The sequence below is a fragment of the Monocercomonoides exilis genome (assembly GCF_001643675.1).
Source record: "Monocercomonoides exilis strain PA203 chromosome Unknown scaffold25-1336746, whole genome shotgun sequence".
Taxonomy (NCBI): domain Eukaryota; phylum Preaxostyla; order Oxymonadida; family Polymastigidae; genus Monocercomonoides; species Monocercomonoides exilis.
In genome coordinates, this window is record NW_027150570.1 from 250,001 (window position 1) to 277,158 (window position 27,158).

Consider the following 27,158-nt stretch of genomic DNA (forward strand, 5'->3'; position numbering starts at 1 on the left):
TCACTCATCATCATCATCTTCCTCTTCTTCCTCTTCTTCCACTTCAAATTCTTCATTTATTTCTTCTTCTTATCTTCCTCCTTCTTCTTCCTTTCCTTCTCCTCCTTCCACGCCTCCTAATAATTATTCCTCCCCTCCTTCTTTTTCCTCTTCCTCTTCTCCTCTTTCTTCCTCTTTCTCTCCTTTCTCTTCTTCTTCTTCTCCTCTTTCTTCTTCTCCTCTTTCTTCTTCCTCTTCCTCTTCCTCTTTCATTCATTCACCAACACATAAATCATCAAACTCATTTCATTCTTCTCATTCACATCGCACTTCAAGAATATTAATCGAACCTTCTTCTTCTTCTAATTCTTCCTCTTCTTCCTCTTCCTCTTCTTCCTCTTCTCCTTTTTCTCCTTCTTCTTCCTCTTCCCCTTCCTCTTCTTCATCCACCTCCTCTTTCTCTCCTTCTTCTCCTTTTCCTTCTTCTTCTTCTTCTTCTTCTCCACTCACTTCTCATCCAATTCTTCCTTTCCCCTTCGATGTTTGTGCTTCTCCTCCCCCTTCTTCCTTCTCTTCTCATTCTCCTTCTCCTCCTCCTCCTCTTTCTCTTCCTCTCCCTCTTCATCTTCCTCTTCATCCTTCTCTTTCTTCTTCTTCTTCTTCTTCTTCTTCTTCTCTTCCTTCTGATCTCATCACACAAACAACTTCTTCTTCTTCTTCCTCTTCTTCTCTTTCTCCTCTTCCTCTTTCTTCTTCTCCTTCTCCTTCTCCTCTTTCTCCTCTCTCTCTCTCTTCTTCCCCCAAAACACTTTTCAATTCATTCAATTCATTTTCTCCAATAACACATCACAATAGAAATCTTTCTTCTTCTTCCTCTTCTTCCTCTTCTTCCTCTTCTTCCTCTTCTTCCTCTTCTTCCTCTTCTTCCTCTTCTTCCTCTTCTTCCTCTTCTTCCTCTTCCTCTTCCTCTTCTTTCTCTTCCTCCTCCTCTTCTTCTTCTTCAAATTCTTCCTCCTCCTCTTCCTCCTCCTCCCTTTCCCCCTTTTCCTCTTCTTCTTTATCTCCTTCTCCTTCTTCCTCTTCTCTTTCTTCCTTCAACAACATGCCAAATCTTTCGCCTTTTCTCAATGTTCATTCTTGTTCTCCAGCTAATGTTACATATATACCTTCTTCTTCTGCAACCTCTTCTTCTTCTTCTTCTTCTTCTTCTTCTTCTTCTTCTTCTTCTTCCTCCTCCTCCTCCTCCTCCTCCTCCTCCTCCTTGTTTCCTTCCATTTCATCATCATCTTCCTCTTCCTCTTCTTCCTCATCTCCTTCTCTTTTCCATTCCTCTTCCATTTCGTCTTCCTCTTCATCTTCTTCCTCCTCTTCCTTCTCTTCTTCCTCTTCCTCCTCTTCTTCCTCCTCTTCTTCTTCCTCTTCTTCTCCTCTCACTCCTGTCATCTCCTTCAGTCGTTCTGGCGCACTCGCCTTTACTCCTTCCACCACTCGCTCTTCCATCCCTTATCCCCCTCTTCCTCTTCAGCATATGAATCTTAATTGTTCCAATGCTTCTTCTTCTTCTTCTTCCTCTTCTTCTTCCTCCTCTTTCACATCACCATCATCATCATCTTCCTCCTCCTCTTCTCCTCCTTCTCTTTCTTTTAATTCTTCCTCTTCCTCTTCCTCTTCCTCTTCTTCTTCTTCTCCTTCATCATCAATTGCCACAACCCCTCACACTCGTTTCAGTTCACCAAATCCTCAATTCATTTTCTCTTCTCCTTCTTCCTCCTCCTTTTCTCCTTCTCTATTTCGTTCTTCTTCTTCCTCTTCTTCCTCTTCTTCCTCTTCCATTCCATCATCATCATCATCATCTTCTTCTTCTTCCTCCTCCTCCTCTTCTTCTCTTCCTCTTGTTATTTCTCCTCATCCTTCTCCTTCTTCTGTCAGATGTCCTCTTCCTCCAGCCCCCAAATATATTCTCCCTTCTTCTTCTCCTTCTTCTCTGTTGAACAATACTCTTGCTCTTTCTTCTTCTTCTTCTTCTTCTTCTTCTTCTTCTTCTTCTTCTTCTTCTTCTTCTTCAACTTCTTCCTCTTCTCCTCATGTTTCTTCTCCAAACTCATCATCATCATCTTCTTCTTCCTCCTCTTCTTCTTCCTCCTCTTATTCTTCCTCTTCCTCCTCTTCTTCCTCTTCTTCCTCTTCTTCCTCTTCTTCTTCTTCTTCCTCCTCCTCCCCCTCTTCTTCTTCTCCTTCTTCTCCTTCTTCCTTCTCTTCTTTCCCAATCATTTCTCATTCATCTCCTTTACATCCACGTATCATTCCTGAACATCATTCTCCTCTTTTATCTTCTTCTTCTTCCCAAAATTCTTCTCCTCCTCCTCCTATTTCTTCTTCTTCAATTCATTCTTCTTCTTCTTCTTCTACAAATAATTCTTCTTCACTCCCTTCTTCTTCTTCCTCCCCCTCTTCTTCTTCTTCTCAATCACCTTCTTCTTCTTCTCTCTTTGGCTTTCCTTGTATGCCTCTCTCTACAATAAGCAATTCTTCATTCGTTTCTTCAGAAAACATTGAAAATGAAGAAAAAGAAGGAAAAGAAGGAAAAGAAGGAAAAGAAGGAAAAGAAGGAAACAATTGATTTTATAATAAATAAATAAATAAATAATAATAATGAAGAAAATGAAGCAAAACAATGAAGATATTTTTTTAATGAAAAGAATAAATGAGTTCAATAATTATTTATTTTTTTGTAAGATGTTGGTAAAAAATGCGTTTGGAAGCTCTTCTTCTTTGCTTGTTTGATTCCTTTTCCTCTTCTTCCTCTTCTTCCTCTTTTTCCTCTTCTTCCTCTTCTTCCTTTCCCTCCTCATCATTATTTTCTTCTTCATATTCATCATCATCATCATCTTCAAATTCTTCTTCTTCTTTTGACAATACTGCTGCTCTTAATGCTTGTCAATAAGACAATTAGAAGATTTCTATTTCATTGATGTTAACTTGATGCATTTAGCTCAAAGAAAAAATGTTTCGAATTATTATTATTATTATTATTATCATTTATTTTTTTCACTTGAATGAATTTTTTAGATATTAATTGTATTTATTTTTAGTAGTTAAGAAAAAATTTTTTAAAAAGAAAATAATTGTTTTAAGGATTTAAATAGTTTTTATCATCTCAAAAGCAATTTTTTGCTTGTGTTGATTGAAGTAGTTTTTAACTTTATTTTCTTTTCAAAGCTATCTATTTATTTTTTGTGAAAAATTAATGCTATTAACAACTTTTAATTTGGAGTAATAGCAATTGTTTTTCTCGTCTTTTTAATCATTTTCTTTTTCAACAGACATTTTGTTAATGAGTTTGGAAAAGAAATTTATTTATTATTATTTTTTCACATAAAGAAATAAAAATCCTTTTAAATAAAAAATCATTTTTATATGATTTGTATAATTTTTTTCTAATTATTCATTGAAACACTTTATCAATGCATTTCTGATGGATACAATTTTTTCTCTAAAAACCAATGTTGAAACTCTTTCAATAAAATGTTTGCTGCAAGCTTGTTTCCGATTTTATTTCACTGAATCGTTTTTTATATTGATTTAGCACCAAATTCATCTTTTTCAAATAAAGACATTTGTTTATTGATAAGAAGTTATACATTCGAAAGAGCATTATTTATTTATCTGCCTGAGGCAAATGGTTTGCTGTGTGCAATTACAGTTAAATGCGCAACGAGATATGGTCACTTTCTATCAATTTATGGTGAAAATAACCAAATTACATTAACGCTGCCCTCACTTTCAGAAGATAAATGTTTGCCATATTTATGTGAAATGAAATTTATTTATTTAATTTGCACGTAATTCCATTCTGTATCAAAATTAAATGAATAGTTATAAATCTGCTTGAATCGTTGCAACCAACTTTTTCTCCATTTTTAGGAATAAGTGTTTCATTAAGCAATCAAAGTCCAGCTTCTCCTTTCAGTTCTGTTTCTGCAGGGCAATTGTTTGATAAGAGTCTCAGCTTATCTCCATCAGAAAGTTCGCAAAGCAAGTTGATAGAACCACCAAGTTACACATCTCCTTTTTCATACCGCATCGAACTAAACGATCTTCAAAAACAGTTTTTCGAACTTCCAGAATTGTCTCAATATTCCAAGCAATGCGTATCAAACAACGGACAAAGCGAAAATTCAAATCAAATTGAAAAATGCATGTCAGATATTTCATCTTCCATCAGTTCTTTTGAGCGAACTTTGTCTTCTTATCCAAAAAGTCTTCATGATTTTGTGTTTCAACAAGGCTACGAATGGTTTTCCTGCTCTGTAGAGTTAGTGGAAACGTTGAATGAATGTTTAAATTCAGAAAACGAATTAATGAGGCTTTTCTATGAGAAAAATGAGGAATATAAAACCGAGAAGATATTTGAAGAAATGAATGAAATGATTGAACAGGCAAATTCTCAGCCATTTTCAGTGATTCAGCTTAGAGAGCAACAATTGCATTTTGATGGTGAAGGAGAAGAACTATCAGAAGGAAGTTCATTTGCATCTGTATCTTCTTCTTCTTCCTCTTCTTCTTCATCTTCATCTTCTTCCTCTTCCTCTTCGTCTTCATCTCCATCTTCTTGCCCTCCTTTATCTCCTTTATCATCATCCCCTTCTTCGTCTTCATCTTTATCAACTTCAACTTCATCCAATTCTTTGCCTTCATCCTCAAATACAAACGCTTCAAAGGGTGAATTTATTTCAACAATTTCATATTTAATAAACAAAATTTCTTCACTTTCATCTTTTTCTCCTTCTTCAATAAAGAAAGCATGCTCATTTCTTTCTTCTCGTTTCCCTCAAAAGATTCAATTGTATTTGGCTTCAGCAAATGATGTTTCATCTTCATCGTCATTTTCATCATCTTATTTTTCATCATCATCATCATCATCATCATCATCATCATCATCATCATCATCATCATCATCATCATCATCATCATCATCATCATCATCATCATCATCATCATCTTCATCTTCATCTTCATCTTCATCTTCATCTTCATCTTCATCTTCATCTTCATCTTCATCATCTTCTTCTTCCTCTTCCTCTTCTCATTCTTCTTCTTCCTCTCTTCTCTTCTCCTCTTCCTTCCCCAAGAAATGCCCTCTTTGCCATTCAACTGTCTATTCCGAATATCTGAACCATCTTTCCTATTGCGCGCATAACAATTGGCTAATCACTGAAAAAGATAGCAGAAAATATCGTTGTTTAGAAGAGGAAATGATGAAAAAGATGAATTTATCCCCTTTTTACTCCTTTTCTCATTCAGAATTGGAAACGAAAAGAAGAAGAAATGAAAATTGTGATGTTTTGTCGTCTTTACATAGAAGTTCCTATCAAAATTCATATTTGACATCTTTTTCACAGAGCAATTCTCTTTCTCCTTCTCCTTCTTCCTCTTCCTCCTCCTCCTCTTCTTCTTCCCTTCACCCTCGCAATGCTGTGAGTGTGATGGAATGCATTCTTCTCCGTCGAATGAGAGAGGAAGAAGAAGAAAAGGAAGAAGAAGAAGAAAGGAGAAAAGCGAAAATGAATAAAATAAGCAGAATTGTTGACGAAAGTATGATAGTTGTGTGGGTTGAGGCACTTATTGAAAGGAGTAATGAGAAGAAAGAGGAAATTATTGAAGATTTGGTGAGAAGAGCGAAGGGAAGAAAGGAGAGGAGAGAAAGAGGAATAAAAGAATGGATGATGATGATGATGATGATGATGAATAAGAAGAAAAGAAAGAAAGAAGAAGAAGAAGAAGAGAAAGAGAAAGAAAGAGAAAAAGAAAGAGAAAAAGAAAGAGAAAAAGAAATAATGATTGAAAAGCGAAGAATAAAAGATAAAGAAGAACGCAAAATTTTGACTGAAAAAACAGCTAAGTTGTTTGACGATAAATTTAAAGAATTCAATAAAAGCGAAAAAAATGCCTTTGAAACAAAAAAGAAGATGGAAAATTGTCAACCTCTTTCTATGGTTAATAAAAGAGGAAAAAATAAATATTCAGATGGGATTTCCTCATCAAGCAATAAGAAACACTCAAATGATAAAAAATCGAAGAAATTTTCGTTTTATCAAAAAGCAAATTATTGCAAATCAATCAAAATAAAAAGTTTCTTTTCAAATTTTAGAACATTTTTTGTTCAAAAACAAATATTTCTTTATTTTGGAATTATTTTGTTTTGTTTTGTTTTATTATTATTAAATTTTGCAAAATAGGCAATGTTTGATTTTTATTAAATGATTTTTTCTTTACAGTTCAGAAACATTAATCTTAATTAAACAAATAAAAAGATCATTCATGCTGCATTATAAAATTTGTTGTGTGATATTTGTTGTGTGCTCATTTCTATTAACAAAATTATCCACTAATTCGGAGATTTTAAAAAACAATATATTTCTTAGGAAATAAAATTAACATGCAACAAATTTATCGTGGCTTCAGTTTGTGAAAATGTTCAATTTTTTAATAATTCATTTTTGAATTTGTCCACAAGGAAATGCTCCTGTTAGCAGATGCATTTGTCTAGCTACAATTATTTATTTTGTTGGGAAAATGTATTCAGCTTCGTATTATCTTGCTGAAGCACAAATTCCTTTTTTCATTTTTTTAATGAGAATTTACTCAGGTATGATAAAATAAAAAAAATTTTTTTAAAGTACTCATGAATGCATAAAAAGTTTTCTTATATTTCTTAAATATTATTGCTTTGGAAAGAAGATTTGGTTCAAGTAGAATTCTGATTCTAATTATATTATCAACTATTTCTGAAATTTTGATTCAAATTATGATTCCAAGCCATGAAGCCCAGCAATGTTTTTCTTATTGGCAGTTTGTGCAGTTCTTTTTAAAATTTTAAATTGATAAATTGTAATTTTTATCTCATAGTCTGTCTTTCACTTTGCCATGCGCCATTCTGGCAATGACAAGAATCCCTCTTATCACAATAAAATCACATAAAGGAATTCCTTACATAAGCCACCTAACTGCACTTTTAACAATTTCATCAGTTTGTCATATAATCTTATTCAAATTTCCTGTTCTCAGAAACAAATTGTTACATTCACTTTATCACAACTCCATTTTATTTTTATTCAAATTGAAAATAATTGAATCTTTTTTTTGTATTGCATTTGTTCATTGTCTCTCTTTTGTATAGTATATTAATCCATTTCCACAACACTGGCAAGCATTTTGCGCGCGTGCTATTGCGGGAATTTTTGTTATTCCTTTTCTTACAATGTCAATTCGTCCTCCATCAAACTTGGTTCTGAAGATGGAAAGATGGTTTCTGTGGATGAACAGTGACACTGGGAGAAGGAATTACTTGAAGAATTGGAAAGCTGTTCCGAAAGAGAATAATATCGCGCAGAGGGAAGACGATTCACAATTTTCTGAGCATGATCAAGGAAGCAACAATGGTAATATGCAAGTGGCTGGAGGAAATGATGAACAAACAAAGAAACGAATGCTCTCTCGTTCACACAATCACTTCACTTCATATCCATCATCATCATCATCATCATCATCATCATCATCATCTGTCATTGCATCTCATCTCCAGAGTAAACATCCAAATGAAGATGAAAATGAAAGACCCAATGGTAAACATGTATCTTTAAACAAGCCAAGCAATTCTTCATCTCATAGAACAGAAAAGAATTCTTTATTGTCGTTGCTTGATGAAAATGTGATGAACTCTCTTTTCGCCGAAAAGGCTCAGTCAAGCAACTACAATTCGACCGCCCAGCAGAAAAATTCAGCTGATAAAGCAAAAGTGATTCAAGAATTGGCAGAAGCGTTTGGTCTTCCGGCGAGCTTGGTGGAGAGCGTGCTGAAGAAAGAACATTGGAACAAGGAAAATGCTGTCGAACGACTTTTGGAATTTACGCAATAATTTTCTGACAAAAAAAGAAAGGATAAATTGTTTGGCTTTTTTTTTTTTTAAAAGTCATTTTATTACAAAATTCAGCAATGTTTACGATTTGTTTTCTTGAATGCCTTCTGTCAATTGGAAAGCTTATTTTTTATCAGGAAGAATCATTGATACTCATCTCATGCATTTTATGTGCTTTATTTGCGTAAAGAAATGCTTTCATAATGCTATTTTCAATCCATCTTTTGTTACTCAAACTGAAATAGCGTAGAAATTAATTTTTGAAGTAGAATTTTTATTTCATTCATTTCATCAATTTGTTAATGCGTTTAAAATAATTGAAACCTTTTTTTTTCCTTTTGTTATAAATGACTTCCACTTTTTTCATGCAAATGACGTGTGAAAAATGGTTAACATTGAGTGTTTTGTTGGTGCTGTTTCTCATTTGCTTTGAAGCAAAAGCGGAATCAGAAATAGAAATTCGCAGCCTTCCATGTCTGTCTTGCGCTGTCCGAGAAACAGGAAAGCCTTATAAATAAAATCGATATTTTGGGGTTCTCCTTTTTTCCATTGAATTCTTGCCTGTTTTAAAGTGATTAATATCCTTCCCTCGATATCGCCTGCCACTTTCCTCGACAAAAAAGCTTCTCCTTTGCCTTATGCTCCAAAATGCTATATAATTCTGTGCAGATTTTGCCCTTCACTGAATTCCTTCCTTATATCGACATTCAATAAAACATCATTTGAATTTGTTTTCATCTCTTGTTCCAAATAAAAATCATGCATCTTGCGCAACTTCATTTATTTCCTAATTGCTATATAATAATCTGCTCCATTCTCATCGTATTGCTCCACAAAGCGGAGATTGGCCATTTCAACAATAACTCATATTCCTGCACTTTGGAGAGGATACGGATGGAAATATCTTCACAACATATAGAACAATAAAAATTACATACATTATGTCTTTTTGCGTTATTGATGAAATTGTTGTATTCCCCTTGGCCATCCAATCTCCAATAATCATCAGATTGAATTTCAAAATCAACTTATCATCATCATTCCTGTTGTCTCCACAGGAAATAATATTTCAAGTTCTATAGATAATGTTCGCTTACTGTTCTATCATTATATGGATAATTATTCCAGTTAAAAGATAATTATTTGATCATAGAATCCATAACAAATAAATATTAATTATGAATCGTTATTTTCACCACAGTTGCTTTTGAAAAATGTCAACAAAAGAAAGAATGTATAAACACACATATTTTTCTATTGCTATTTTGGGATAAAATTTCTGAAACTTTCTTCTATCTAAACATTTGTTCATTCAACGTGAATGACGAAATTTTGTTGTTTTCTGTTTTCAACACATTTTCAAAAATGCGGGAGACAGGAATCATGGAGAAGTTCACTGGTTTGTGCATATTATTTCACTTGAATTATTCGTAATCTCATTTCTTTCCTTTATTTGGTGTTTTCAGAATTATTTGATGAACTGGAACATTGCGATGAGGAAGAACAGAAACAGAAAATCGAAGAAATGAATGTATTGATGGACGAGATGAACAAAGATGAAATTTATTTTGCTTTTCCAAAGGAACGGCGCAATAAAGTTAACGAAATGATTGAAAAAAAGAAATTTTCGATAGAAAACACCATTTTCATGTTGAAGCACTTTGTATATTGCAAGGCCCTGAAAGTTAATCCATGCCTTTTTGGTTGCTTTTCTTCCTTGAACAAAAGATTGGAAAAGATGATTATTGATGAAGATGAGAAGAAAAAAGAAGAAAGAAACGAAAAGCTTTTGACTGATCTCTGCGAATGCTATGTGATTCTTGTAGATGGTCACATTGGAGGTGAAATGCTATCCATTTGTGTTCCTTGCCTTTTGAAAGTGGCATTGAAAAAGGAGGAAAACGAGGAGATTCAAAAAGATGTGGAAATGGCTTTGCTGACTTTGAGCTATGCTGGATGTGGCGTGTGTGTTGTTGTGTTTGCTTTTTGATATTGTTGCTTCTTTCTTGTTATTTTTTATGTCAGAAAGTTAAACGAAGTTTATATTTAAAGGAGATTACAGAAATCATTCAACATCACCGGGAACATCACAATCTGAAGCGAAATGAGTATCTATCTGCTTGGCAGTTTTTGATAAGCAGATTTCTCAATGATAGAAGATTGGAAAGAATGATTGTGGATGAGCTGCATTTTGTGAGAGAAGCAACAAGAGAATTGGAAGAGCTATCGAAAAGCGTGAATTGGAATAGAAAAGGAAAAGAAGAGGATGAAACGATCACTTTGGAAAGATGGCTCCACACATTGAATTCTTTTGCGATATATGGCCAAATCCAGGACGAAAAATACTCCAAGCTGACAACGCTTATCATTGATATGTGCATAACATCTAAGTTCAATTATAGAAATGTCCACGTGTGCTGCTTGTTTCTTTTTGTGAACGTTATTTTGAGAAAAGCAGAATCTGATGATTGTGTGTTGCGCGAAGAGGCTGTCGATTTCATTTTGGAGGAAATGCATCAGCCAACAATTCTTTATAGTGTGATGGAGTATTATGCACATATTTTTTGTGATCTTTCGAGAATATTGAACGGAAAAAAGGAAAAGAAAAATAGCTTGATTTCGTTTATTTGGTTTGCTTGGAGCTGGCTGAAAGGAAAGGCGAAAGAGGAAAATGAAAAAGAAAAGCAGAAAGTGATGCTGTATCGAAAGTTGCGCGAAAAGATGGAAGAAGAAGGATATGAAGATATTGTTGTCAGTTTATATGAACGAATTTTTTATTTTGCAAGAAGATTTGGCGTATCAAAAGATCTCAACGATTATTTTGTTAATAATTGAGAATCATAAATTTATAGCAGGAAAGAAATTAATTTCGCAATCTTTTTAACTGCATTCTTCTCCTTCTTCTTCCTCTTCCACTTCTTCTTCTTTTTCTCCTCTTTCCAGTTACACCTTCCCCATGAATAGGCGTTCTGCACGCAACTTTGATCACATCTTTGAAGAGATGCTTATCTCTCTCATTGTCTTCATGAGCAAGCACCCAGGCAGACCTCTCTTCAATATCGATGAATGGGCACTGGTTGCAAAATGAGCAGAAGGAAAGCAAAAAATCCATTGGCATCAGCTGAGCTGTATTTCACAGCAGACAAATGTGTGCAGCCGGCTGATGTTTTGTGATCAGCAGCAGAGAGTTGGATTCTTCGTATGTTTGAGAGAGAAGACATTCTTTTCAATATTATTATTAAAGATTAATAAACCTATTCGTTTTAATTTAAATACAACATTTGTTTCCAGTTTAATCTGTTTATGAAGCACTCGCCAGTGAATGTGTCTCTCTGCTCTCTTTTGCACCCACTGCAATGCCCAAGAACAGCAAGAAAAGTGTGCTAGCTGTGAAACAAGGATGATTATCAGCTTGTTTTTGTTCCTTTTTTTCAAGAACAAGCAGAAGAGTTTGATTGGGCAGACCAGAAAGGAACAAAGGAATGAAAGGAAAAGCGAACAAGAATGTTGTGTTTATATCGTTGGGAGAATATCATGAATGAACTTTGCATTTATTTTGATTTCTTTCTTTCTTTCTTTTTTGAATTGATGGACTGCTGCAAATATCTGAGAAGTTAAATGATGTGAATAGAAACGAATATTTTCTGATGGTTTTCAACAACTGTAACATGACTTCTTTTTCATACAATTTATTTCTTTTTGAATTTTGATTGTTATTTCATTTTTAAGGGATATTTTTTTGAATAACTTCTTAAAATTTTATTGGACTTTTGCCTTTTTTCCTTTTTATTCTGTTGAAAGCCATTCGAAAGAATTGCATTTTTTGAAAAGACATTTTGTGTATTCTTCTTTTTGTGAAGAAAACCTTTTAGAGTTCACATTCAAATTTTTTGAATCTCATTTGATTTTTGTTTTTCTCATATTTTGAAAAATATGCACTCAAAAGAATGGAATTTATAAAAAAACGCTCATCAAATTTGCTTTTGTTTTTGATTTATGAAATACAATAAATTTTGTGAAAATTAACAACAAAGACTAAACATTGAACGATTTGCCACAAAACAAAATCCTGAAAGGCCAAATCAAAGAGAATTGACAAATCAAAAGAAGGAAATTATAATAAAAAAAAGATAAAATAACATTTGGAAACATGAAATTTTTGTCTTCATTTTCTGAAGGTTAAGAGAAGCATATTATTTGATATTAAATGAAGTAGTGTTTTTTTCATAAGATCATATTTGACCCATAATAACACATTTCAAATTTGAGAAAAAGATAATCGAATTTTCAGCATCAAAATGAATTTAGCAGTTGTTATTTCTGCCATTTTGGGGAGTATTATTTACGGGCATTGCTTGTTCGAGGATGCCGCAAACGATAAAGTTGAAGCTATTCCAGAAATGAATGTTTTGCAAATTATTCCTGCAAGTGGTTCGACGACTTCAACAAAAGCTGAAAATAGTTGCAATGTGTTGGAAATTAATTCTTTCACCCAGTGCAAAGAGAAGAGTTCTGAATATTTTGAATCTGAGGAATGGGAAGGAAAATGGAGAAAGAATCAAAACAACAGACTCGAATCCACAAAAACAAACACAAACACAAACAATTTCATATCTGAAGGAGATTTATCAAGTGAAAATGTGCGTAATGTCAAGAAGGCATATGAAGGAATTGAAGAAAGCAAGATGAGGAGTCTCATGATTCTGATAAATTCATCAGTCCATTGCATGAATTTGGGGATGTTTGCAAATGGAAATACAAGTTCAATAACCTTGAGGGCAAAAAGTGCTGCGATGATTTCTGGATGCTATTTTGAGGTTAGAAGCGAAATAAGTCCATTTGATTTGTGTTTCAGTCAAATTCAACTTACAAACTTGACACTTCGATCTTTGAAAGCACAACAAACTCAAATGCCTCCTCTTTTCTGCACGCAATTGAGGGAATCTAAAGGCCAGTCTGCCAGTTACGTTTCTGTTTGCTCGTCACATTTTTCATCATTCCACATATCTTCTCCTCCATTTCTGTCTTCTTCGTTTGTTGAGAGTGTTTCACTCACAGATTCGTTTTTCTCCAATATTTCAACAATTCCGACACACAGAGTGGATCCTTTTACTCTTGGATATGGATGCACCACTCAGATGAATGACTGCTCATTTTCATCAGTCTGTGATGTGTATGATGGAGGGATTGTCCCCTCCCTGAACAACCCATTTGCTTCTCTGACTGCCTCAAACACCTCATTCGTTGAGTGTTGCAGGACAAGAAATATTGAATTCATTGGAAGCAAAGAAAACCCATTGAAGCCAGGGAGACAAAACACAACAGACGATGTAGTTGATTCATTTATTTGGTGCGAGTGGAACGGATCGAAGACAACAGGAAGCAAAGCTGATATTACTGATGATGCTTCCAATGGTGGAGCAATTCGCATGTACAATCTGGAAAATGGAATCCTATTTGTTTCTTATTGTGCATTCAACAATTGCTATGCATTTTATGGTGGAGGCGGAATTATGTGCCGTTCAATAAAGTCTATGCATATCGTAAATAATTTGTTTTGTAATTGTACTGCACAAAACTATAATGGAGGAGGAATGAATGCTGTATCAATTTCGTCATGTACAAGAATCAGCGGATGTGAATTCCAGAATTGTAATGCAAAGTATAATGGAGGAGGACTTTTTCTAGAATATTTTCAGGTTTCAGCACAAGGATGTATTGGGGATGAAAAAGGAGAAGGAGAAAGTGCATGCATGTTTGACTGCAGTTTTTCTTTATGCTCACTTGCAAGCACAGGTGGTGGAGGTATATTTTGCAAAAATATGCCTGCTACACAATTCAAAATGAGGAGCATTCAGTTTATTTCTTGTTCAGCAACCGCACATGGCGGAGGGTTGTATCTGGAACAGAATAAAACAACAGCACCAGATGATGGAGTTTATTGCTGTTTTCTTTTCTTTCATGAATGCAAATGCAGGGATGCAACCAATCCACGCGGACATAACGTTCAATATGCTGATGCTTATAATCTGTATTTGAGCACAGGAAATCCATTCTATGAATGCTATACAACGAATGCAGATATTCAGAGGATGTGTTATGCATACGATTATTCAAGTTTAGGGAGCTGGGTGCTCCAGAACACAGAAAAGAAGAATTGGCTGAAGGATGGAATTCTTTATCGTTTTGTTGCTGCTGATGGAGGAGTTGATGACAAGTTGTGTGGAGCAGATGAGTTAACCGCATGTCAATCGATTGGCATTGCAGTCAATTGGAGTGCAACACAGACAAGTTTAGTGATTTCTCTGTTGGAAGGGAATCATTGCAATGAAGAGACAGAAATATCCATTGAATCGAAGAAGATGAGAATGGCAGGGAAAGGAAAGGAAAGAAGTATTATTGAGACGAAATCTTTGTCTCCGTCTTCAACAACATTGTTCAGAGTTTTGAGTGGGAAATTGGAAGTCTTTCATGTGGGAATTGATCACAACTCGGAAAGAGATTCCAGTCCGAGTGTGTTTGTCGTTTCTGAAAGAAGTGGTTCACTTTCGTTGGAAGATGTATTGATCTCTTCGAGTGTTGTTGAAACGAAAATTATGACTTCATCTGTTTTTGTTATGAAACTTTCACAACTGGCAATGACCGATGTGGAGATTAAAAACATGAAAGTGAGCCAACCTCTGTTTGCCGAGCCATCATCAACAGAGGATGCTTCAGACGAGAGTTTTCTGTCAAATGTGATAGTTCGGAATGTGAATCTGACAGAAGGAGATGGAGTGGTTGTGGCAAAGAGTGTGAAGTCAGGAGAGGCATTTGTGGTGTGGAACATAACAATAGAGCAATGTGTATGTGAGAATGGGAATGGAGGGGGAATATATGTTTGCTTGACAGGTGATGGGAAAATTGCTGTGAATGGAGCGAGTGTGATTGATGGGAATAAGGCAGAGAATAATGGAGGGAGAGGAGGGAGAGGAGGGGGGATGTTTGTGTTGATGGAGAGTGGAGGATGTGGATTGACAATTGGAGAGAATGTTGAGTTTTCGAAAGTGAAGGAGAATGAAGCTGAATATGGAAAGGATGTGTTTGTTGGCTGTGGGAGTGGAGTGTTTCTAGAGTCCAAAGTGAATTCAAACACATTCGCCTTTTTTGACACAAGTGAAATTCCATCAGACGTGTTGAGGCTGAGTGGGAGTGAAAATGGGGATGAAAGTGGAGTGATTCCACTGTTTGTGTATTTGTGCACAATGGGGACAAAGGTGATTGTTGATGGGAGTGGAGGAAATGGGATGGACCACAATCATTGTGGATTTGAAGGGTTTGGATGTTTGACAGTTGATTATTGTGTGAACTCAAGAATGAGTGAAAGTTCAAAAGAAATAGAGGTTATCTCATCTTCGTCAATAAATGAAGAAATTGAATTCTCTTCATTTGATGTGATAATTTCAGGCAGAATAACATCGTCATCAGAGGAAGGGGAGAGGATACAGGTGAATGTGAGCGATAGAGGATTATCCACACAAGATTGGCTTGTTGGAAGTTCGAGTTCATTGACAATGAGGAGACTATCATTTGTTGTGAAAGGTCAGATGAATTCGAGGAGAAGTGCATTCATTCACTCAACATCAACACTCAGTGTGACGAACTGTTCAGTCTCATTTGAAAGTGGGGCATTGACTGATGGAAAGATAGGATACAGCATCATTGACATGACAGGAGGGAATCTGATTGTTGATGGATTTGTGATGGAAAGTTCATTGATAATGAACGGGAAATCACCAATATCAATGACTGCTGGAGTGAAGATGGAGATTTTGAATAGCAGAGTGAGTGGAGTGGAAATAACTGGAGGAGATGGGGGATGTTTGAATGTGGAGATAAAAGAAGGAGGAAGTGCAAAAGTTGAAGAATGCAATTTGTCATCAGTGTGCACAGGTGGAGGTGGGATGAAAGGAGGAGGGATGATGATATCAGTGGGGAAGGGAGGGAGTTTGGAAATGAAAAATGTGAAATATTCTTTGTGTGAAGTGCCAAGAGAGGATGTTGAGGAAGGAGGAAGAGGAATTGGAGGAGGGATGTTTGTTGAGCTTCCTGAAGAGTTTGAATTATTTGTGCTTGAAGGAATGAAATTTGAGGGATGCAATGCTTGGAACGGGAAGAATGTGTTTGTTTCAGGATGGAATCTGAGAGAGATTGTGAACAAGGAGCACCTGAAATGGGAGATGGATTCAGAGGAGTTGGGGTCATTGGATGAGTTGTGTGGATGGGAAAGGAAGACGACAGGAGAGGATGGATATGTGATTCCATTGGTTGTGTATTTGTGGAATAATTGGAGTGGAAATGGGTTTGTTTCGAAAGAGAAAGGAGGAGACTTCAGTGGGTGTGGGTATTCGGAATCACCATGCTCATCAATTGACCACTTGATTTCACTGAGATATGAACCACTTGGAGAAGGAGAATCACACGTCAAGATTGTTGGATCAGGGCTGCTTCAAAAATCTATTTCATTTTTATCATCATCATCTTCTTCAAAAACTCCGATTGTGTCAATTGAGGGGGAGAAAGAAGGAACAAATTTGAAAGTGAGTGAGGGAGGAAGGAATGAAGGTGAAGGAGGAGAAGGGGGAATGATAAGATCGAATGTTAGCCTTTCATTCACCAATATTTCATTTTCTTTGCCAAATGGATTGGGGGAACATTCATCACTCATCCAATCATTATCCTCCTCATCAGCGTCACTTTCAATATTGCGATGCTCATTTGTTTGTGAGGATTCAACAAAGGAAACGAAATATTCATTGGCAATCGCAGATGGAGGGGATGTGGTGATTAAGGATTGCACCCTTTCTCAATTCAATCTGGCAAAAGGATTTTTGGAGTTTGCCTCAGAAGTGGAAGTGATTGATGTGATGAATGTGTCTGCTTCGAACACAACGATTTCAGGAAGGAGTTTGATATCGCTGATTCAGCCTTCCGCAACAAATATGTTGATCAACAAAGCAAAAGAAAACGCAAAACAAAGAGTGAGGGTGAACAGCTCCTCATTTGTGAACATCACATGTTTGGAGAACAGGGCAAGTGTGATGAGTGTGGGATCATTCTCATCAGGGATGGAGTGTGTGATTGAAGGGTGTGTGCTGACGAAGTGCATGAGCGAGAGAAGCACAGAAGGCGGAGGGATGAAGATGCTGATGAAGAGAAGAGAGTCGGAGGTGAAAGTGAGTGGGTGTTCATTTGGGATGTGTGTGTGCTCGACAGGGAATGGAAGGGGAGGAGGGATGATGATTGATGCGCTTGATCCGAATGGGGAATGCTCCAACACAGAAATGCCACCACTTGGGCTGAGATTGGAGAGCATCCGATTTGTGATGAATGATGCGTTTGCGGGGAAGGATGTGTTCATCCGATGTGACTCGATTGAGTTGCAGCTGAATGAAAGACTGTTTGGACTGGACTTCAGCCAGGAGGCGCTGAAGGGGGAGAAGTCGATGTGTGGGAGCGATGGAGAAGGGAAAGTTGATGTTGATCTGATTCCGCTGATCACATTCTATTATTCTTCACAGGTGTTTGTGTGTGTGAACGGGAGTGACAGCAGGCAGTGTGGAGCACAGAGCAATCCGTGCGAGAGCGTTGGAAATGCTGTGCAACACATCGGACGAAGTGTTGTGAATATGATTCTTATTGATGGGGAAGGGATGATGGGAGAGGGATGTGTGATTGGGGATGTGAAGGTGGTGTCGATTCGGAGAGAGAAGGCGACAATCCATTTTTGTGGGAAGATGGGGGAAAGAGGAGAGGAGAGGAGCATGATGGTGTTTGTGAATGAATGTGTTGTGGAGAGGTGCCAGTTTGTGTTTGGGGAGATGTTTGGGTGGGGTGGGGAAAGCATTGTGAAAGAGAAGGATGGGAGATTGGAGATTTCAGAGTGCATTTTCAGCTCGTCAACAATGGATCTGGTGATGGAGAGGATGATTCTTGATGTGGAGAGTGGAGAGCTGAAGATGAGCGAAACGTTGTTCAGTGGAATTCATTCAGCTGTGCCACTTCTGTCATTCTGCGGAGAATCTTGTGTGTCAATTGCTGAGACACGAATATTGAATATCGAGTGTGAGGGGGAAGTTGTGCGAGTTGGGGGAAAAGCGAAGGCAGAGATGAAGGAAGTGAAGTTTGAGAATATGTCAGTGGCTATTACAGGAAGCGTGATGAAGATGGATGGAGCTGAAAGGGAGTTGAGTGTGCTGAACTGTTCCTTTGCGAAATGCCGGAGCACAAACAAGAAAGGAAGGGTGATGAGGATATGTGAGTGTGTGGATGTGAGGATTGGATCGTGCTTGTTTGATGGAGAGGAAGGAGAGGAAGGAGAAGAAAGAGAAGGAAAGGATGGGAATGAGGATAATGGAAGAGGCGAAGAGATTTGCAGATGGGATGGATCTGTTGTGGATGTTGTGAAGAGTTCTGTTTTGATGAAAGACACAACAATCACAAATTCACCAGAAGGGGGAATATCATTGAGTGGAGGGGAGATGACAATTAATGATGGAAGATTTGAGAACAATAATCCATCGATTGAGGGATATCCATCATTGAGAAGAAACATCATCTGTTCAGATTCAGGAACATTGAATGTGATGAGTTTGAAAGGAGGAGACGGAGTTTTTCCAAATACATCACTTTGGATGTTGAATGATGGGTGCAATTTTGAAGGGATTGTTTCTGAGAGGGATTCATCATTTTTCATTCCTGTATTGGAGAGTGTGGAAGCAAAAGAATTAACAGACAGAATGAAACTGACATTCAAGGGATTGCTTCTTTTTCCATGCAATCTGTCATTCTCAGTTGTGAAGAGGAAGGGAGAAGAGAAAGAGATTGAACAACATGATTTTGATTCAAATGGATTTCTATCAGAAAAAGAAGTTGAAGGGAGTGTGGAGAAAGATCTCATCAGCAGTTGCGATGATGAAATCGAGGTGAGTGTGCATATTTTGTTTGGGGGATCTGACGATTCGTCAACCACTGAATCTTTCATCCTGAAGAACAAAAGCGATGGAAAAACAAATGAAGAAGGAAAACTTGTTGAAGGAGGAAAAGAAGGGAAATCTTATTGGTTGTTGGTTGTGATTGTGCTTGTCGTGATGTTCTTGATTGTTCTGATTATTTCAGTTGTTGTGACAATTCGATGGAGAAAACAAAAGAGAAGAGCAGAGGAACTTGAAGTTATTGTGAATGATAATATCAGAAAAGATCCAAAGGCGTTAGAGATGGTGACGATGGAGATATCACCAGAAGAGCAATGGAGGCGAGCAGAGAGAGAGGCAGAGAAGAAAAATGAAGAAAGGATCAAGAAGAGAATGAATGAAAATGAAATGGTTCATTCGGAATCTGAAGAGTATCTTTTGAGCGAGAGTAACTCCACTGAATACATTCTGGGGAGAGATTCAGATAAGATCCCAGAATGGGCTTTGGAGAAGGAAGGAGAAGAAGAGATAAGGAAGAAAACGCCATCGCCATCTATTTCATCCACTTCAACAACGGACACAGATACAACATTTGTTCGATGTGAAGATCTGTGCCCAACCACTTCGTCAATGTCGAATCTGGTGGATGCGATGGCTTGTTCGTCTCCTCATGAGAAGCTGATTGTGGACTTGAGGGATTCTTTGTTCATGCTGTTGCATGGAAAAAATGAGAAGAAGGAGATGGAAATCGGGAGCCTTCAACAAAGAGAGCAAACAGCTGCCCAGATCCTGTTTTGGGTGGCAAATGGAGCTCTCCATTCATTCGATGAAATGGAAAATCCTCTTCAATCTCTTTCCAATCTGAGTCCTCACATTGTGCTGTTCTCCGAACACATGGTTATCTGCATTGCGATGCACTCTGATTTATTGTCAGATGATGATTCTGACTCATCATCAATCTCTTCATCAACAGTTGTGACATCTGTCAGTGATGACGATGATGATGAAAGTGACTCTCTTCCCTCATCAGCATTTGAGGATGAGGATAGCTTCAAAAAAGAGTGTCTGAGGTGGAAGGCACCTGAGCTGCTGATGAACAAGAACATGGGAGCGACAAAAGAATCAGTCTCGTTCTCGATTGGGATGATGCTGTGGGAGTGCCTGACTCTGCAAATCCCGTTTGGGGAGTATGAGGCAGAGGTGGCAGAGCAGAAGATTGCGAACGGAGAGCGGCCAGCACTCGAGGTTGTGCAGTGCTCTTCCTTCTTTGTTCTTGTGAAGAACTGTGTGTCCCAGTCGCCTGGTGCACGCCCCTCCCTTGTCCAGCTCAAAAGAGAGTTCATTGGGCGCTTCCCGCCTGGCGCAGCTGTCCTCACACTCACAGACGCAGTCGACCTCGAAGACTCGACCGGCGGGCGCGGGCAAGGCACAACATCTTTTGCCTTCTCAGCCAGCAGCACTGCCAGCGAAGCTCAGCCAATAGTCATCACCAAAAACTGAGAATGAAAAAGTTGTGGAAAAAATATGAATTTGAAGGAGAAGAATTACTATTGCACTGGCGATGATCGCCAGTGACATTTGTTTTGTATTTGTTTTGTATTTTGTATTTGTTTTTTGTTAAGTTTGTTTGTTTGCGCAAAGCACATATTTTGCTCCTCTTGGCCTCATTTTCGCAGAACATGCGATTCTCAACGAAAGAGTCGCACTGCCATGTGCTTCTGCATCCTTGCTCAGACTTGTGACAACCAAGGGCTTTCCTCAAAGCCCTCCAGCAACCAAAATCGATTGTCTGAGCCAGACCTGCCAATTCGCATAACATCACCCTCGTCCTTCTTGGCCAAAGAATGGCACAAAAGCCAAGCACGAAAGGATATTCCATGTGCACAAAATTGGGAATATCATAAATATTCTTTGTTTTTCTTTATCATAATTTTATTTTTTGTTTTGTTTTTAAAAAGTCATATTTCGTTTTGTTTCTTGTTTCTAATTTCTTATTTCTTATTTCTTATTTTTTTCACAAATTTCGTTTCATCTCAAATTTTTTTTGTTTGTTTTGTTCAGTTTCTGCTTATTTTGCTCTTCATTATTTATCTGAGCTTATTCAGCTTTTCTTCTTCGTTTTTGAATGGAGCAAAATTTTTTGCAAATTTCAGACCATTCATTCACACATTCTGTGAATTTTATCTTCATTTTGATTAATGAAATATGTATTTCCACTTTATCCTTTTGTTGTTATAATTACAGTTGCTGTTATTGCTTTCATTTTCCTTGCTCAGCGAAAATTGCGTTATTATCACAACACAAATTGTTTCAATGATTTCAATCACTTTGTATTTATATTCTCATTTTTGTTATTATTTTTTCGTTCATTCACGAGACATTTTGCGTGTTTCTTTTTGTTTATTTCATTGTGTAGTCAAATAGCATTTTGTAAATCACATTTTGAGATTGAGCATGTTTTTTTGTGTTGATTGAAAAGTAACTTTTTTTCAATTTTTTCAATTTTTGTTCATTTTTAGTGAGCCAAAATTGAAACATTCAGTAAAACAAATTATTTCTTGTTATTGTTATTTTTATTTTTTGAGGATGGAAGAAACATGCAAAAAGATCAAGCGGCTTTTGCATCTGTTCTTTTCGAGACTGGAACAAATCAGGTCAAAAGATCATTATTGATTCATGAACTTCGACAATGATGATCCAGCAATTAACATATCGTTTCAAGCATAAAAAAAATTGGTTCATTTATTTTGTTAGAAAACAATATTTGTATTGGTCCATTTTTTTTCCAATTGTCATACAACAGTATGAATGTTAAAAATATTGTCAGTTTTTGTGGAAGGTTTATAAAAATTTCAATGCACATAAAAATATTTCTTTAAAAAATTAATAGAATTTTTCTAAGTGACGAATGCTTTCATGATTTGTGTGATCCTGCTGTTTTCAACTGAATTAGTGATTGAGCGAATTAACGAACGCAAGGAGCAAGTTTGCTCCTCGATAATGAGTCTCGAAATCCCTTCTATCTCAGTACACGTGATCTTAAACCCTCCTTCCTGGCACAATATCGTGCAGCGTATGAGTTGAGAGCGTGCGTGAAGTGGTGCGGACATCCTGCTCTATACCCGCTCCCTCTTGGGATATCTTTGAGGCGACATAGATTTGGCCCTTGCCTCTTCAGTGTCATTACCTATCTGCCCAATACTTTTTCCGCTACGCCTCTTCCGATCTTTTCCCCTCCTCTTCAGCGGAGTTGGATCCTTCTCTCCCGTAAGCTCACAGATGCTGTTGGGGATTATGGAGGGTGTCTTCTGGCGACTAGGTTGTCGGGGTGCTGAGTTTCGTGACTTAGTCGTTTCACCTCTGTTTTCTTCTCCACTCGGCAGTTTCTTTCTACCTCTTGATCGCTTTCTCGTAAGCTTCTTCCCTATCTCAGATCCCGCTTTGGGTAATTCCTCTGAGCAGCCTTTCATATCTGCATCTGCGATCTCCAGTGTCCCTTCCTTCGAATCTTCACTCTTATCTGGCTTGTAATCTTCTCCCCTCTGGAGAACTGGGCCTCCAATTGTCTCCAGTGTCCATTTTGTATCTTGTACAGGGAACACGGTATAGTATTCCTGGGCCACTCTCGAACCCGGTGCCCATCTCGCATACGCATTGATCGCCTTCCAGTCCGCTCCTTCTTGTCCTGCTAAGTGTGTAATCACTGTGTGTCTTATAGAGTACGCGGTGAAAGTTTAGGGAATTTCGTTCTCTCTCAAAATAGCCGTTAGTTCTTCTTTGATCTTCTGTAGGTTAGCGGGTCTACTCCCTTCTATGTCGAACCACACATGTTCACTCTGATACGTCGTCTTAGTATAATCCATCCAACGTTGGAGCGCTGCAACAGCATCTATACGTGGGTTTGGATTTTTATTAATAAAAACTTTGATAATCTCCCCTCCAAACATCTTTGTCGGTACCTGTGTGAGTTAAGTGTTCTCTCAGCTGATCGTCGTACCACTTCTCATTCTTTCCAGCTCCGCTGGCCTTATAGCCCCAAAGATCATGGTCAGGATGAGAGCTCTCCTCTGGATGATTTGTGGGTCAGTCCTATAGTGGGTGGCTTCTGGACATTTCGTGATGTTTGTTAAGTCCCACATTGATTTGTACCGTTTGCCCTTTCTCGGCTTCTCACACACATTAGTTTTCAGAAATATTTCTATGTCTTTCCCATCAATCTTAGTCTCTCTAAATAGATAAATAGAATCCAGCACTTTTCGAACTGTCTGATTAATCACTCCACTTGAGAGGTTCGTATTCGTTAGTGTTTCGGTTAACTCTGCCATAATCCATTTGGCATCTCTGGTTGTGAGGGGCTGTTTCATTCATGCTCTCTCTATCTAGGAACTGCTTGAATCTTCGCAGCGCTCTCCTCGTATCTCTTTCGCTCTTTTGATTTCTAAGTATTGCTGCTGCTATCTCTTTTGCTCCAACGTGTTCTCCCCATGTTAAGAAGAGGTCTCTCCCCTGAATATTCTCTTCTCCAGTATAACGCTTATAACCTCTCCTGGGGGTAGTTTCCAGCCTTGCCTTCTCATCTTGGTTCCCGGAATCATGCACTCTTGATAGGTCCCCAGGGTTTTTGTCAAATGTCCAGGCTGTAGTAGCGAGGTCCAGGTCTGCCCCTGCCAAGCTGGCAGAATCAGAATCGTCAGTTCCCTCCGAGCTTCCTTCTCCTTCTCTTTCAGGGTCTGTCCAATATTTCTCAGGAACGGATGGACAAGCACTATGTCGTCTTCTGGTGTTCCTCTCTCTCTCTTCCTTTTCAGAGAGAATAGTCTCCAAGTACTTCCGCAGGACACTGGCGCAATCGGTTCTGAAATTATATCTAGTGTTCTCGGTGCGATTGTCTGAAATATCTCTGCGACTTTCTCCCCCCTCAGTGCATAGTCCGGCTTTCTCGCCATCCGGCTGAGTGCATCTGCCTCCGTGTTCTGCTCTCCCGGGAGATGTTCCGTTTGTATCGTAATGTCCAGGCTGTTCAGTTTCTTCAACAATTCTCTCAGTGTTGGAATGTGCGATGGCGCTCCCTTCTTCTTCTGTATTGTCCATCTCGTGGACATATTGTCTGTCTTCAGACGAATCTGGTCTATCTTTTGTTGTTGCAGCCACGCTCCCTTTCTCTCTAGTGTCCTCAACACTGCTCTGAACTCCTTCTCGTTGGTTGCTAACGCACTCTCCCGGGGTGTCCAACTTCCGTAAACAAATATTCTCTCCTTTTTGTTCTCCCTCGGGATTGTTAATACTGCACCCCAACCCAGCTCTGACGAATCCGTTGTTAGATCTGCTGATCTGATCCTTCTCTTCAGACTCCTAGGCCTGTTCTCTTTCAGGGTTTTCCTCCAGTGTGTTAATTCTTCCAGTATCATTGGGCTGACTGTCACCGTTCCCTTCCAGCCTCCGCAGGCTATTGCCTGCCTCAGCACGTATTGCATGCGCTTCATCCACAAGCTCGCTAGTGGGTGTTGTAACCTCACAAAATTCAGTCTCCCGAGGAGTGCTGCAAGATCTTTTGTCCTTTGTCTCTTCCTTTCCTTTGCATATCCAATCCAGGTTTGCACATCCTCCATCAGCAGCTCTCTCTTCCTCTCCTGGAGTGTCACTTCCATCTTCTCTGAGTTCCATATCCATCCCAGAAACTCTACACTCCTTGTGGGTTACAAGTTCAATTTCTCTTCTGAATGCGTCCATCCCAGACTCCTCAGGAACTGGGCTATCTCCTGTGAGATCAATCTCAATGCATCCCTGTCTGGGTGTATAAGGAGAATGTCGTCCAGATATATTACTAGCTGCACTTTCCACTTTTCTCTGATATATGACTCCGCCCGTCTCATTATTTTCGTGAAAACTCTGGGCGCGTCCTTTGCCCCAAATGGCATCCCATTGTTAGCATAGCATTGACTTTGAAAGCTGAAGCACAGATAGGGACTGAATTGCTCGTCCACTTTGACATGTTGGTATACACTCGATATGTCCCGAGTGGTCATCCAGTCGTTCTTCTCCAGGAGTTCCACCACTATCTCCTGGGAATCCATCTTGAAGTGTTTTCCCTGCACTTCCTCGTTTAGCGCCCTGCAATCTAGTATCTTTCTCCACTTTCCGTTCTTCTTTATCACCATGAATGTCGGATTGAACCACTTCACCTCCGACTCCTGTATGGGCTTCACCACTCCGTCCTTCAATTCCTCCTCCAAGAGGGATAAATAATTGTTTGTCATCTCCGTTGTTTCCCGAAATTCTTGTCTGTGTTTTCTCTCCTCGAGTGAGATTGGGGACTGGGGACTTTTCCATCGAGCTCTTATTCCACGGCTCACTTGTTTGTCTCCCCCAATCTTCTTCCACTTGCTCAGCCTGTTCATTAATCTCCCCGGAAGTGGTTCCTTCGGTGGTCCACTCTCCATACTCCTCCTCACTTCTGGGATCCTGCGGACATAATGGATCTGTGTATTCCATTCTCCTTCGAGAGAATCGAATATAGCAGTCCTCGAGCTCCCCTCCCGTGCACTCCCAATTGGGTGCTCGATAACAATCCCAGAAGCTCTCAAGACTCCCTTCTCTTCCTCCTTCTCGGATTTCCGATCGTTCTTCTGTCTTGTCCTGTGGGGATATTCGGAGTCTCCTTCTGTACACTCTCTCCATGTTCCCATCTCATGGTATCTCGAGGAACGTTGATTTATCCTCTTCTCTCGATCGACCGGGCCCAGTGCCTCTTCGATATTCTCGCAAACTCTCACGGGTTCCATTCTTGAATCTATCTCTCGATTGAATGATATTCCTTGAAGTATTATCACTCCTTCGTAATTCGACAGCTTTCTATCGATCTCTGTCTTGCGGGAAAGCGCGGCTCTCTCTTCTCTCTCTAGTTTCTCTCCTCTCTCCCTCTCTATTCCTGCGACCATTTGGTGGCCCCAACTGTTGATTCCATAGCTCTCCCTCCTTGAGTCCATTGTGCGGCTGGAGGCAATGGTCCAGTGATTGGAACTGGCCTCACAGCAATGGATTGGACGAACTGTGCTTGAGACTGGGGTGTTCTCCTCTTTCCCCTGAAATCTGTGAAGCTCCTTCCGTATACCCTTCTCTGGAGCTGTCTATATACGAATCCCTGGGGGCTCCTACCCGAACTGTATCTTCTCGGGGGTCCATTTCTGGACGTTGCAGGCCCGTAACCTGTTGTGGAGTCGGGAGATGTACCGTGTACTGTTGCATCTCCCTCTGAGCGAAAAAGACTGGTACTCTCTACCAGTTTTTTCAGGTTCTCTGGCACCTCTTTGGACATTCCTCCTTCCAGAAAGCCTTTCGCGCTTTCCAAACCCGATTGGGGAATCACCTTTAGCAGGTTAAATCTGTTGATATAGTCAGCGATAAGCGAATAGGGTCAAAACAATCCTCTCAGTCGTTCCTTCTCCTCTTCCATGACGTGCACATTCTCTTGTTCCTTCACTGTTAGTAATGCAATTGATTTGGCTGCTTCAAAGCCCGATTCTTGAGCAGGCTGGAGGAGTTCAGCTGCTCGGCTCGCTTCTGGTGTGTCTTTTCTCCCCTTTGCTGTGATGGCTGTTCTGGCTTGCGCATTCCAATTTGTGTATGTGTGTCCTGTAAAAAACTCCTTCTCATTCTCTGGGATGAATGTATTCAATATGTCATCACTCATTCTTATCGAGCCAGCTTTACAAAACTCAATGAACTTCCTCAACTCGCTCGCTTGTCTCCGTGGTGTCAACCACTCCCTGGGAAAAATTCTTGTAAAGTCTTCTGTTCCTTCTTTCTCTCGCAGCGCTCCCAGCTCTTCAGAATCCCATTCGCTATCTTCTTCATCTTCCCGTCTCATCACTCGACTATATGTACGACGTAATCTCTCACGCTTTCCTTGTTTCCTTCTTGCGATCAGATCACTAAAATTTGCATCCGACTCCGACTCGCTCGATCTCGATCTGCTTCTTCTCCTAGCTCGTTCCCTCTTCACTTTCCTCGTTGGCAGCAACTCCGTAGCTCCGGATTGCATTGGCCATGTTTGGCTTCTCGGAAGTTCTTGGATCATTCTAACTTCTCTCAGAAGTTTATGTGCAAGATCAAATTCCTTTTCCTCGAAGTCTCTGTTTGATAATCCATTTGGTGCTTGTTCCATTTCTAATGCGGACAATGGTATCAAAAACAAGTTTGAGTATTTGCAGAGTTTGATCTCATACAACCCATTAATTATAAACAATATAAATAATCATGGGGCAAACCTGCTTCTTGAATTTCAATATCTGCAGCAATGCGAATTAGCC

At 38.8% G+C, this 27,158-nt stretch overlaps 8 protein-coding genes across 8 annotated transcripts in view; 4 read left to right on the top strand and 4 right to left on the bottom strand.

Annotated features, from left to right (window-relative positions):
* The window catches only part of MONOS_7270fu7271 (uncharacterized protein), a gene marked incomplete at its 5' end in the record, with an annotated part of 8,248 nt that extends 4,862 nt beyond the window's left edge, over nt 1-3,386 (top strand). Inside the window, one exon of the mRNA XM_067877583.1 lies at nt 1-3,386. This exon is cut by the window's left edge and continues 4,369 nt beyond it. Coding sequence (XP_067726511.1) covers nt 1-2,599 — 2,599 coding nt within the window. The 3' untranslated portion in view covers nt 2,600-3,386.
* A 22-nt stretch (nt 3,387-3,408) lies between these two features.
* On the top strand, nt 3,409-7,897 carry MONOS_7272 (uncharacterized protein; the record flags this gene model as incomplete). The annotated part of the gene is made up of 6 exons (XM_067877584.1): nt 3,409-3,506; nt 3,566-3,775; nt 3,856-5,884; nt 6,799-6,831; nt 6,889-7,009; nt 7,160-7,897. The coding sequence occupies exons 1-6, from the start codon at nt 3,455-3,457 to the stop codon at nt 7,895-7,897; spliced, it is 3,183 nt and encodes a 1,060-aa protein (XP_067726512.1). The 5' UTR covers nt 3,409-3,454.
* A 1,365-nt stretch (nt 7,898-9,262) lies between these two features.
* MONOS_7273 (uncharacterized protein) lies at nt 9,263-9,947 on the top strand (the record flags this gene model as incomplete). The annotated part of the gene is made up of 3 exons (XM_067877585.1): nt 9,263-9,296; nt 9,364-9,862; nt 9,923-9,947. 3 exons carry the CDS (start codon nt 9,263-9,265, stop codon nt 9,945-9,947), a joined length of 558 nt encoding a protein of 185 aa, XP_067726513.1.
* Nucleotides 9,948-12,195: 2,248 nt separating this feature from the next.
* Nucleotides 12,196-20,349, top strand: MONOS_7274 (uncharacterized protein; the record flags this gene model as incomplete). Its single annotated transcript, XM_067877586.1, has 1 exon — nt 12,196-20,349. The coding sequence occupies one exon, from the start codon at nt 12,196-12,198 to the stop codon at nt 20,347-20,349; it is 8,154 nt and encodes a 2,717-aa protein (XP_067726514.1).
* Nucleotides 20,350-21,965: 1,616 nt separating this feature from the next.
* Nucleotides 21,966-22,678, bottom strand: MONOS_7275 (uncharacterized protein; the record flags this gene model as incomplete). Its single annotated transcript, XM_067877587.1, has 2 exons — nt 21,966-22,537; nt 22,672-22,678. 2 exons carry the CDS (start codon nt 22,676-22,678, stop codon nt 21,966-21,968), a joined length of 579 nt encoding a protein of 192 aa, XP_067726515.1.
* A 440-nt stretch (nt 22,679-23,118) lies between these two features.
* MONOS_7276 (uncharacterized protein) lies at nt 23,119-23,940 on the bottom strand (the record flags this gene model as incomplete). The annotated part of the gene is made up of 2 exons (XM_067877588.1): nt 23,119-23,486; nt 23,691-23,940. The coding sequence occupies 2 exons, from the start codon at nt 23,938-23,940 to the stop codon at nt 23,119-23,121; spliced, it is 618 nt and encodes a 205-aa protein (XP_067726516.1).
* A 1,831-nt stretch (nt 23,941-25,771) lies between these two features.
* On the bottom strand, nt 25,772-26,164 carry MONOS_15127 (uncharacterized protein; the record flags this gene model as incomplete). Its single annotated transcript, XM_067867983.1, has 1 exon — nt 25,772-26,164. The coding sequence occupies one exon, from the start codon at nt 26,162-26,164 to the stop codon at nt 25,772-25,774; it is 393 nt and encodes a 130-aa protein (XP_067726517.1).
* A 99-nt stretch (nt 26,165-26,263) lies between these two features.
* Nucleotides 26,264-27,013, bottom strand: MONOS_15128 (uncharacterized protein; the record flags this gene model as incomplete). The annotated part of the gene is made up of 1 exon (XM_067867984.1): nt 26,264-27,013. The coding sequence occupies one exon, from the start codon at nt 27,011-27,013 to the stop codon at nt 26,264-26,266; it is 750 nt and encodes a 249-aa protein (XP_067726518.1).
* Nucleotides 27,014-27,158: the final 145 nt, after the last annotated feature.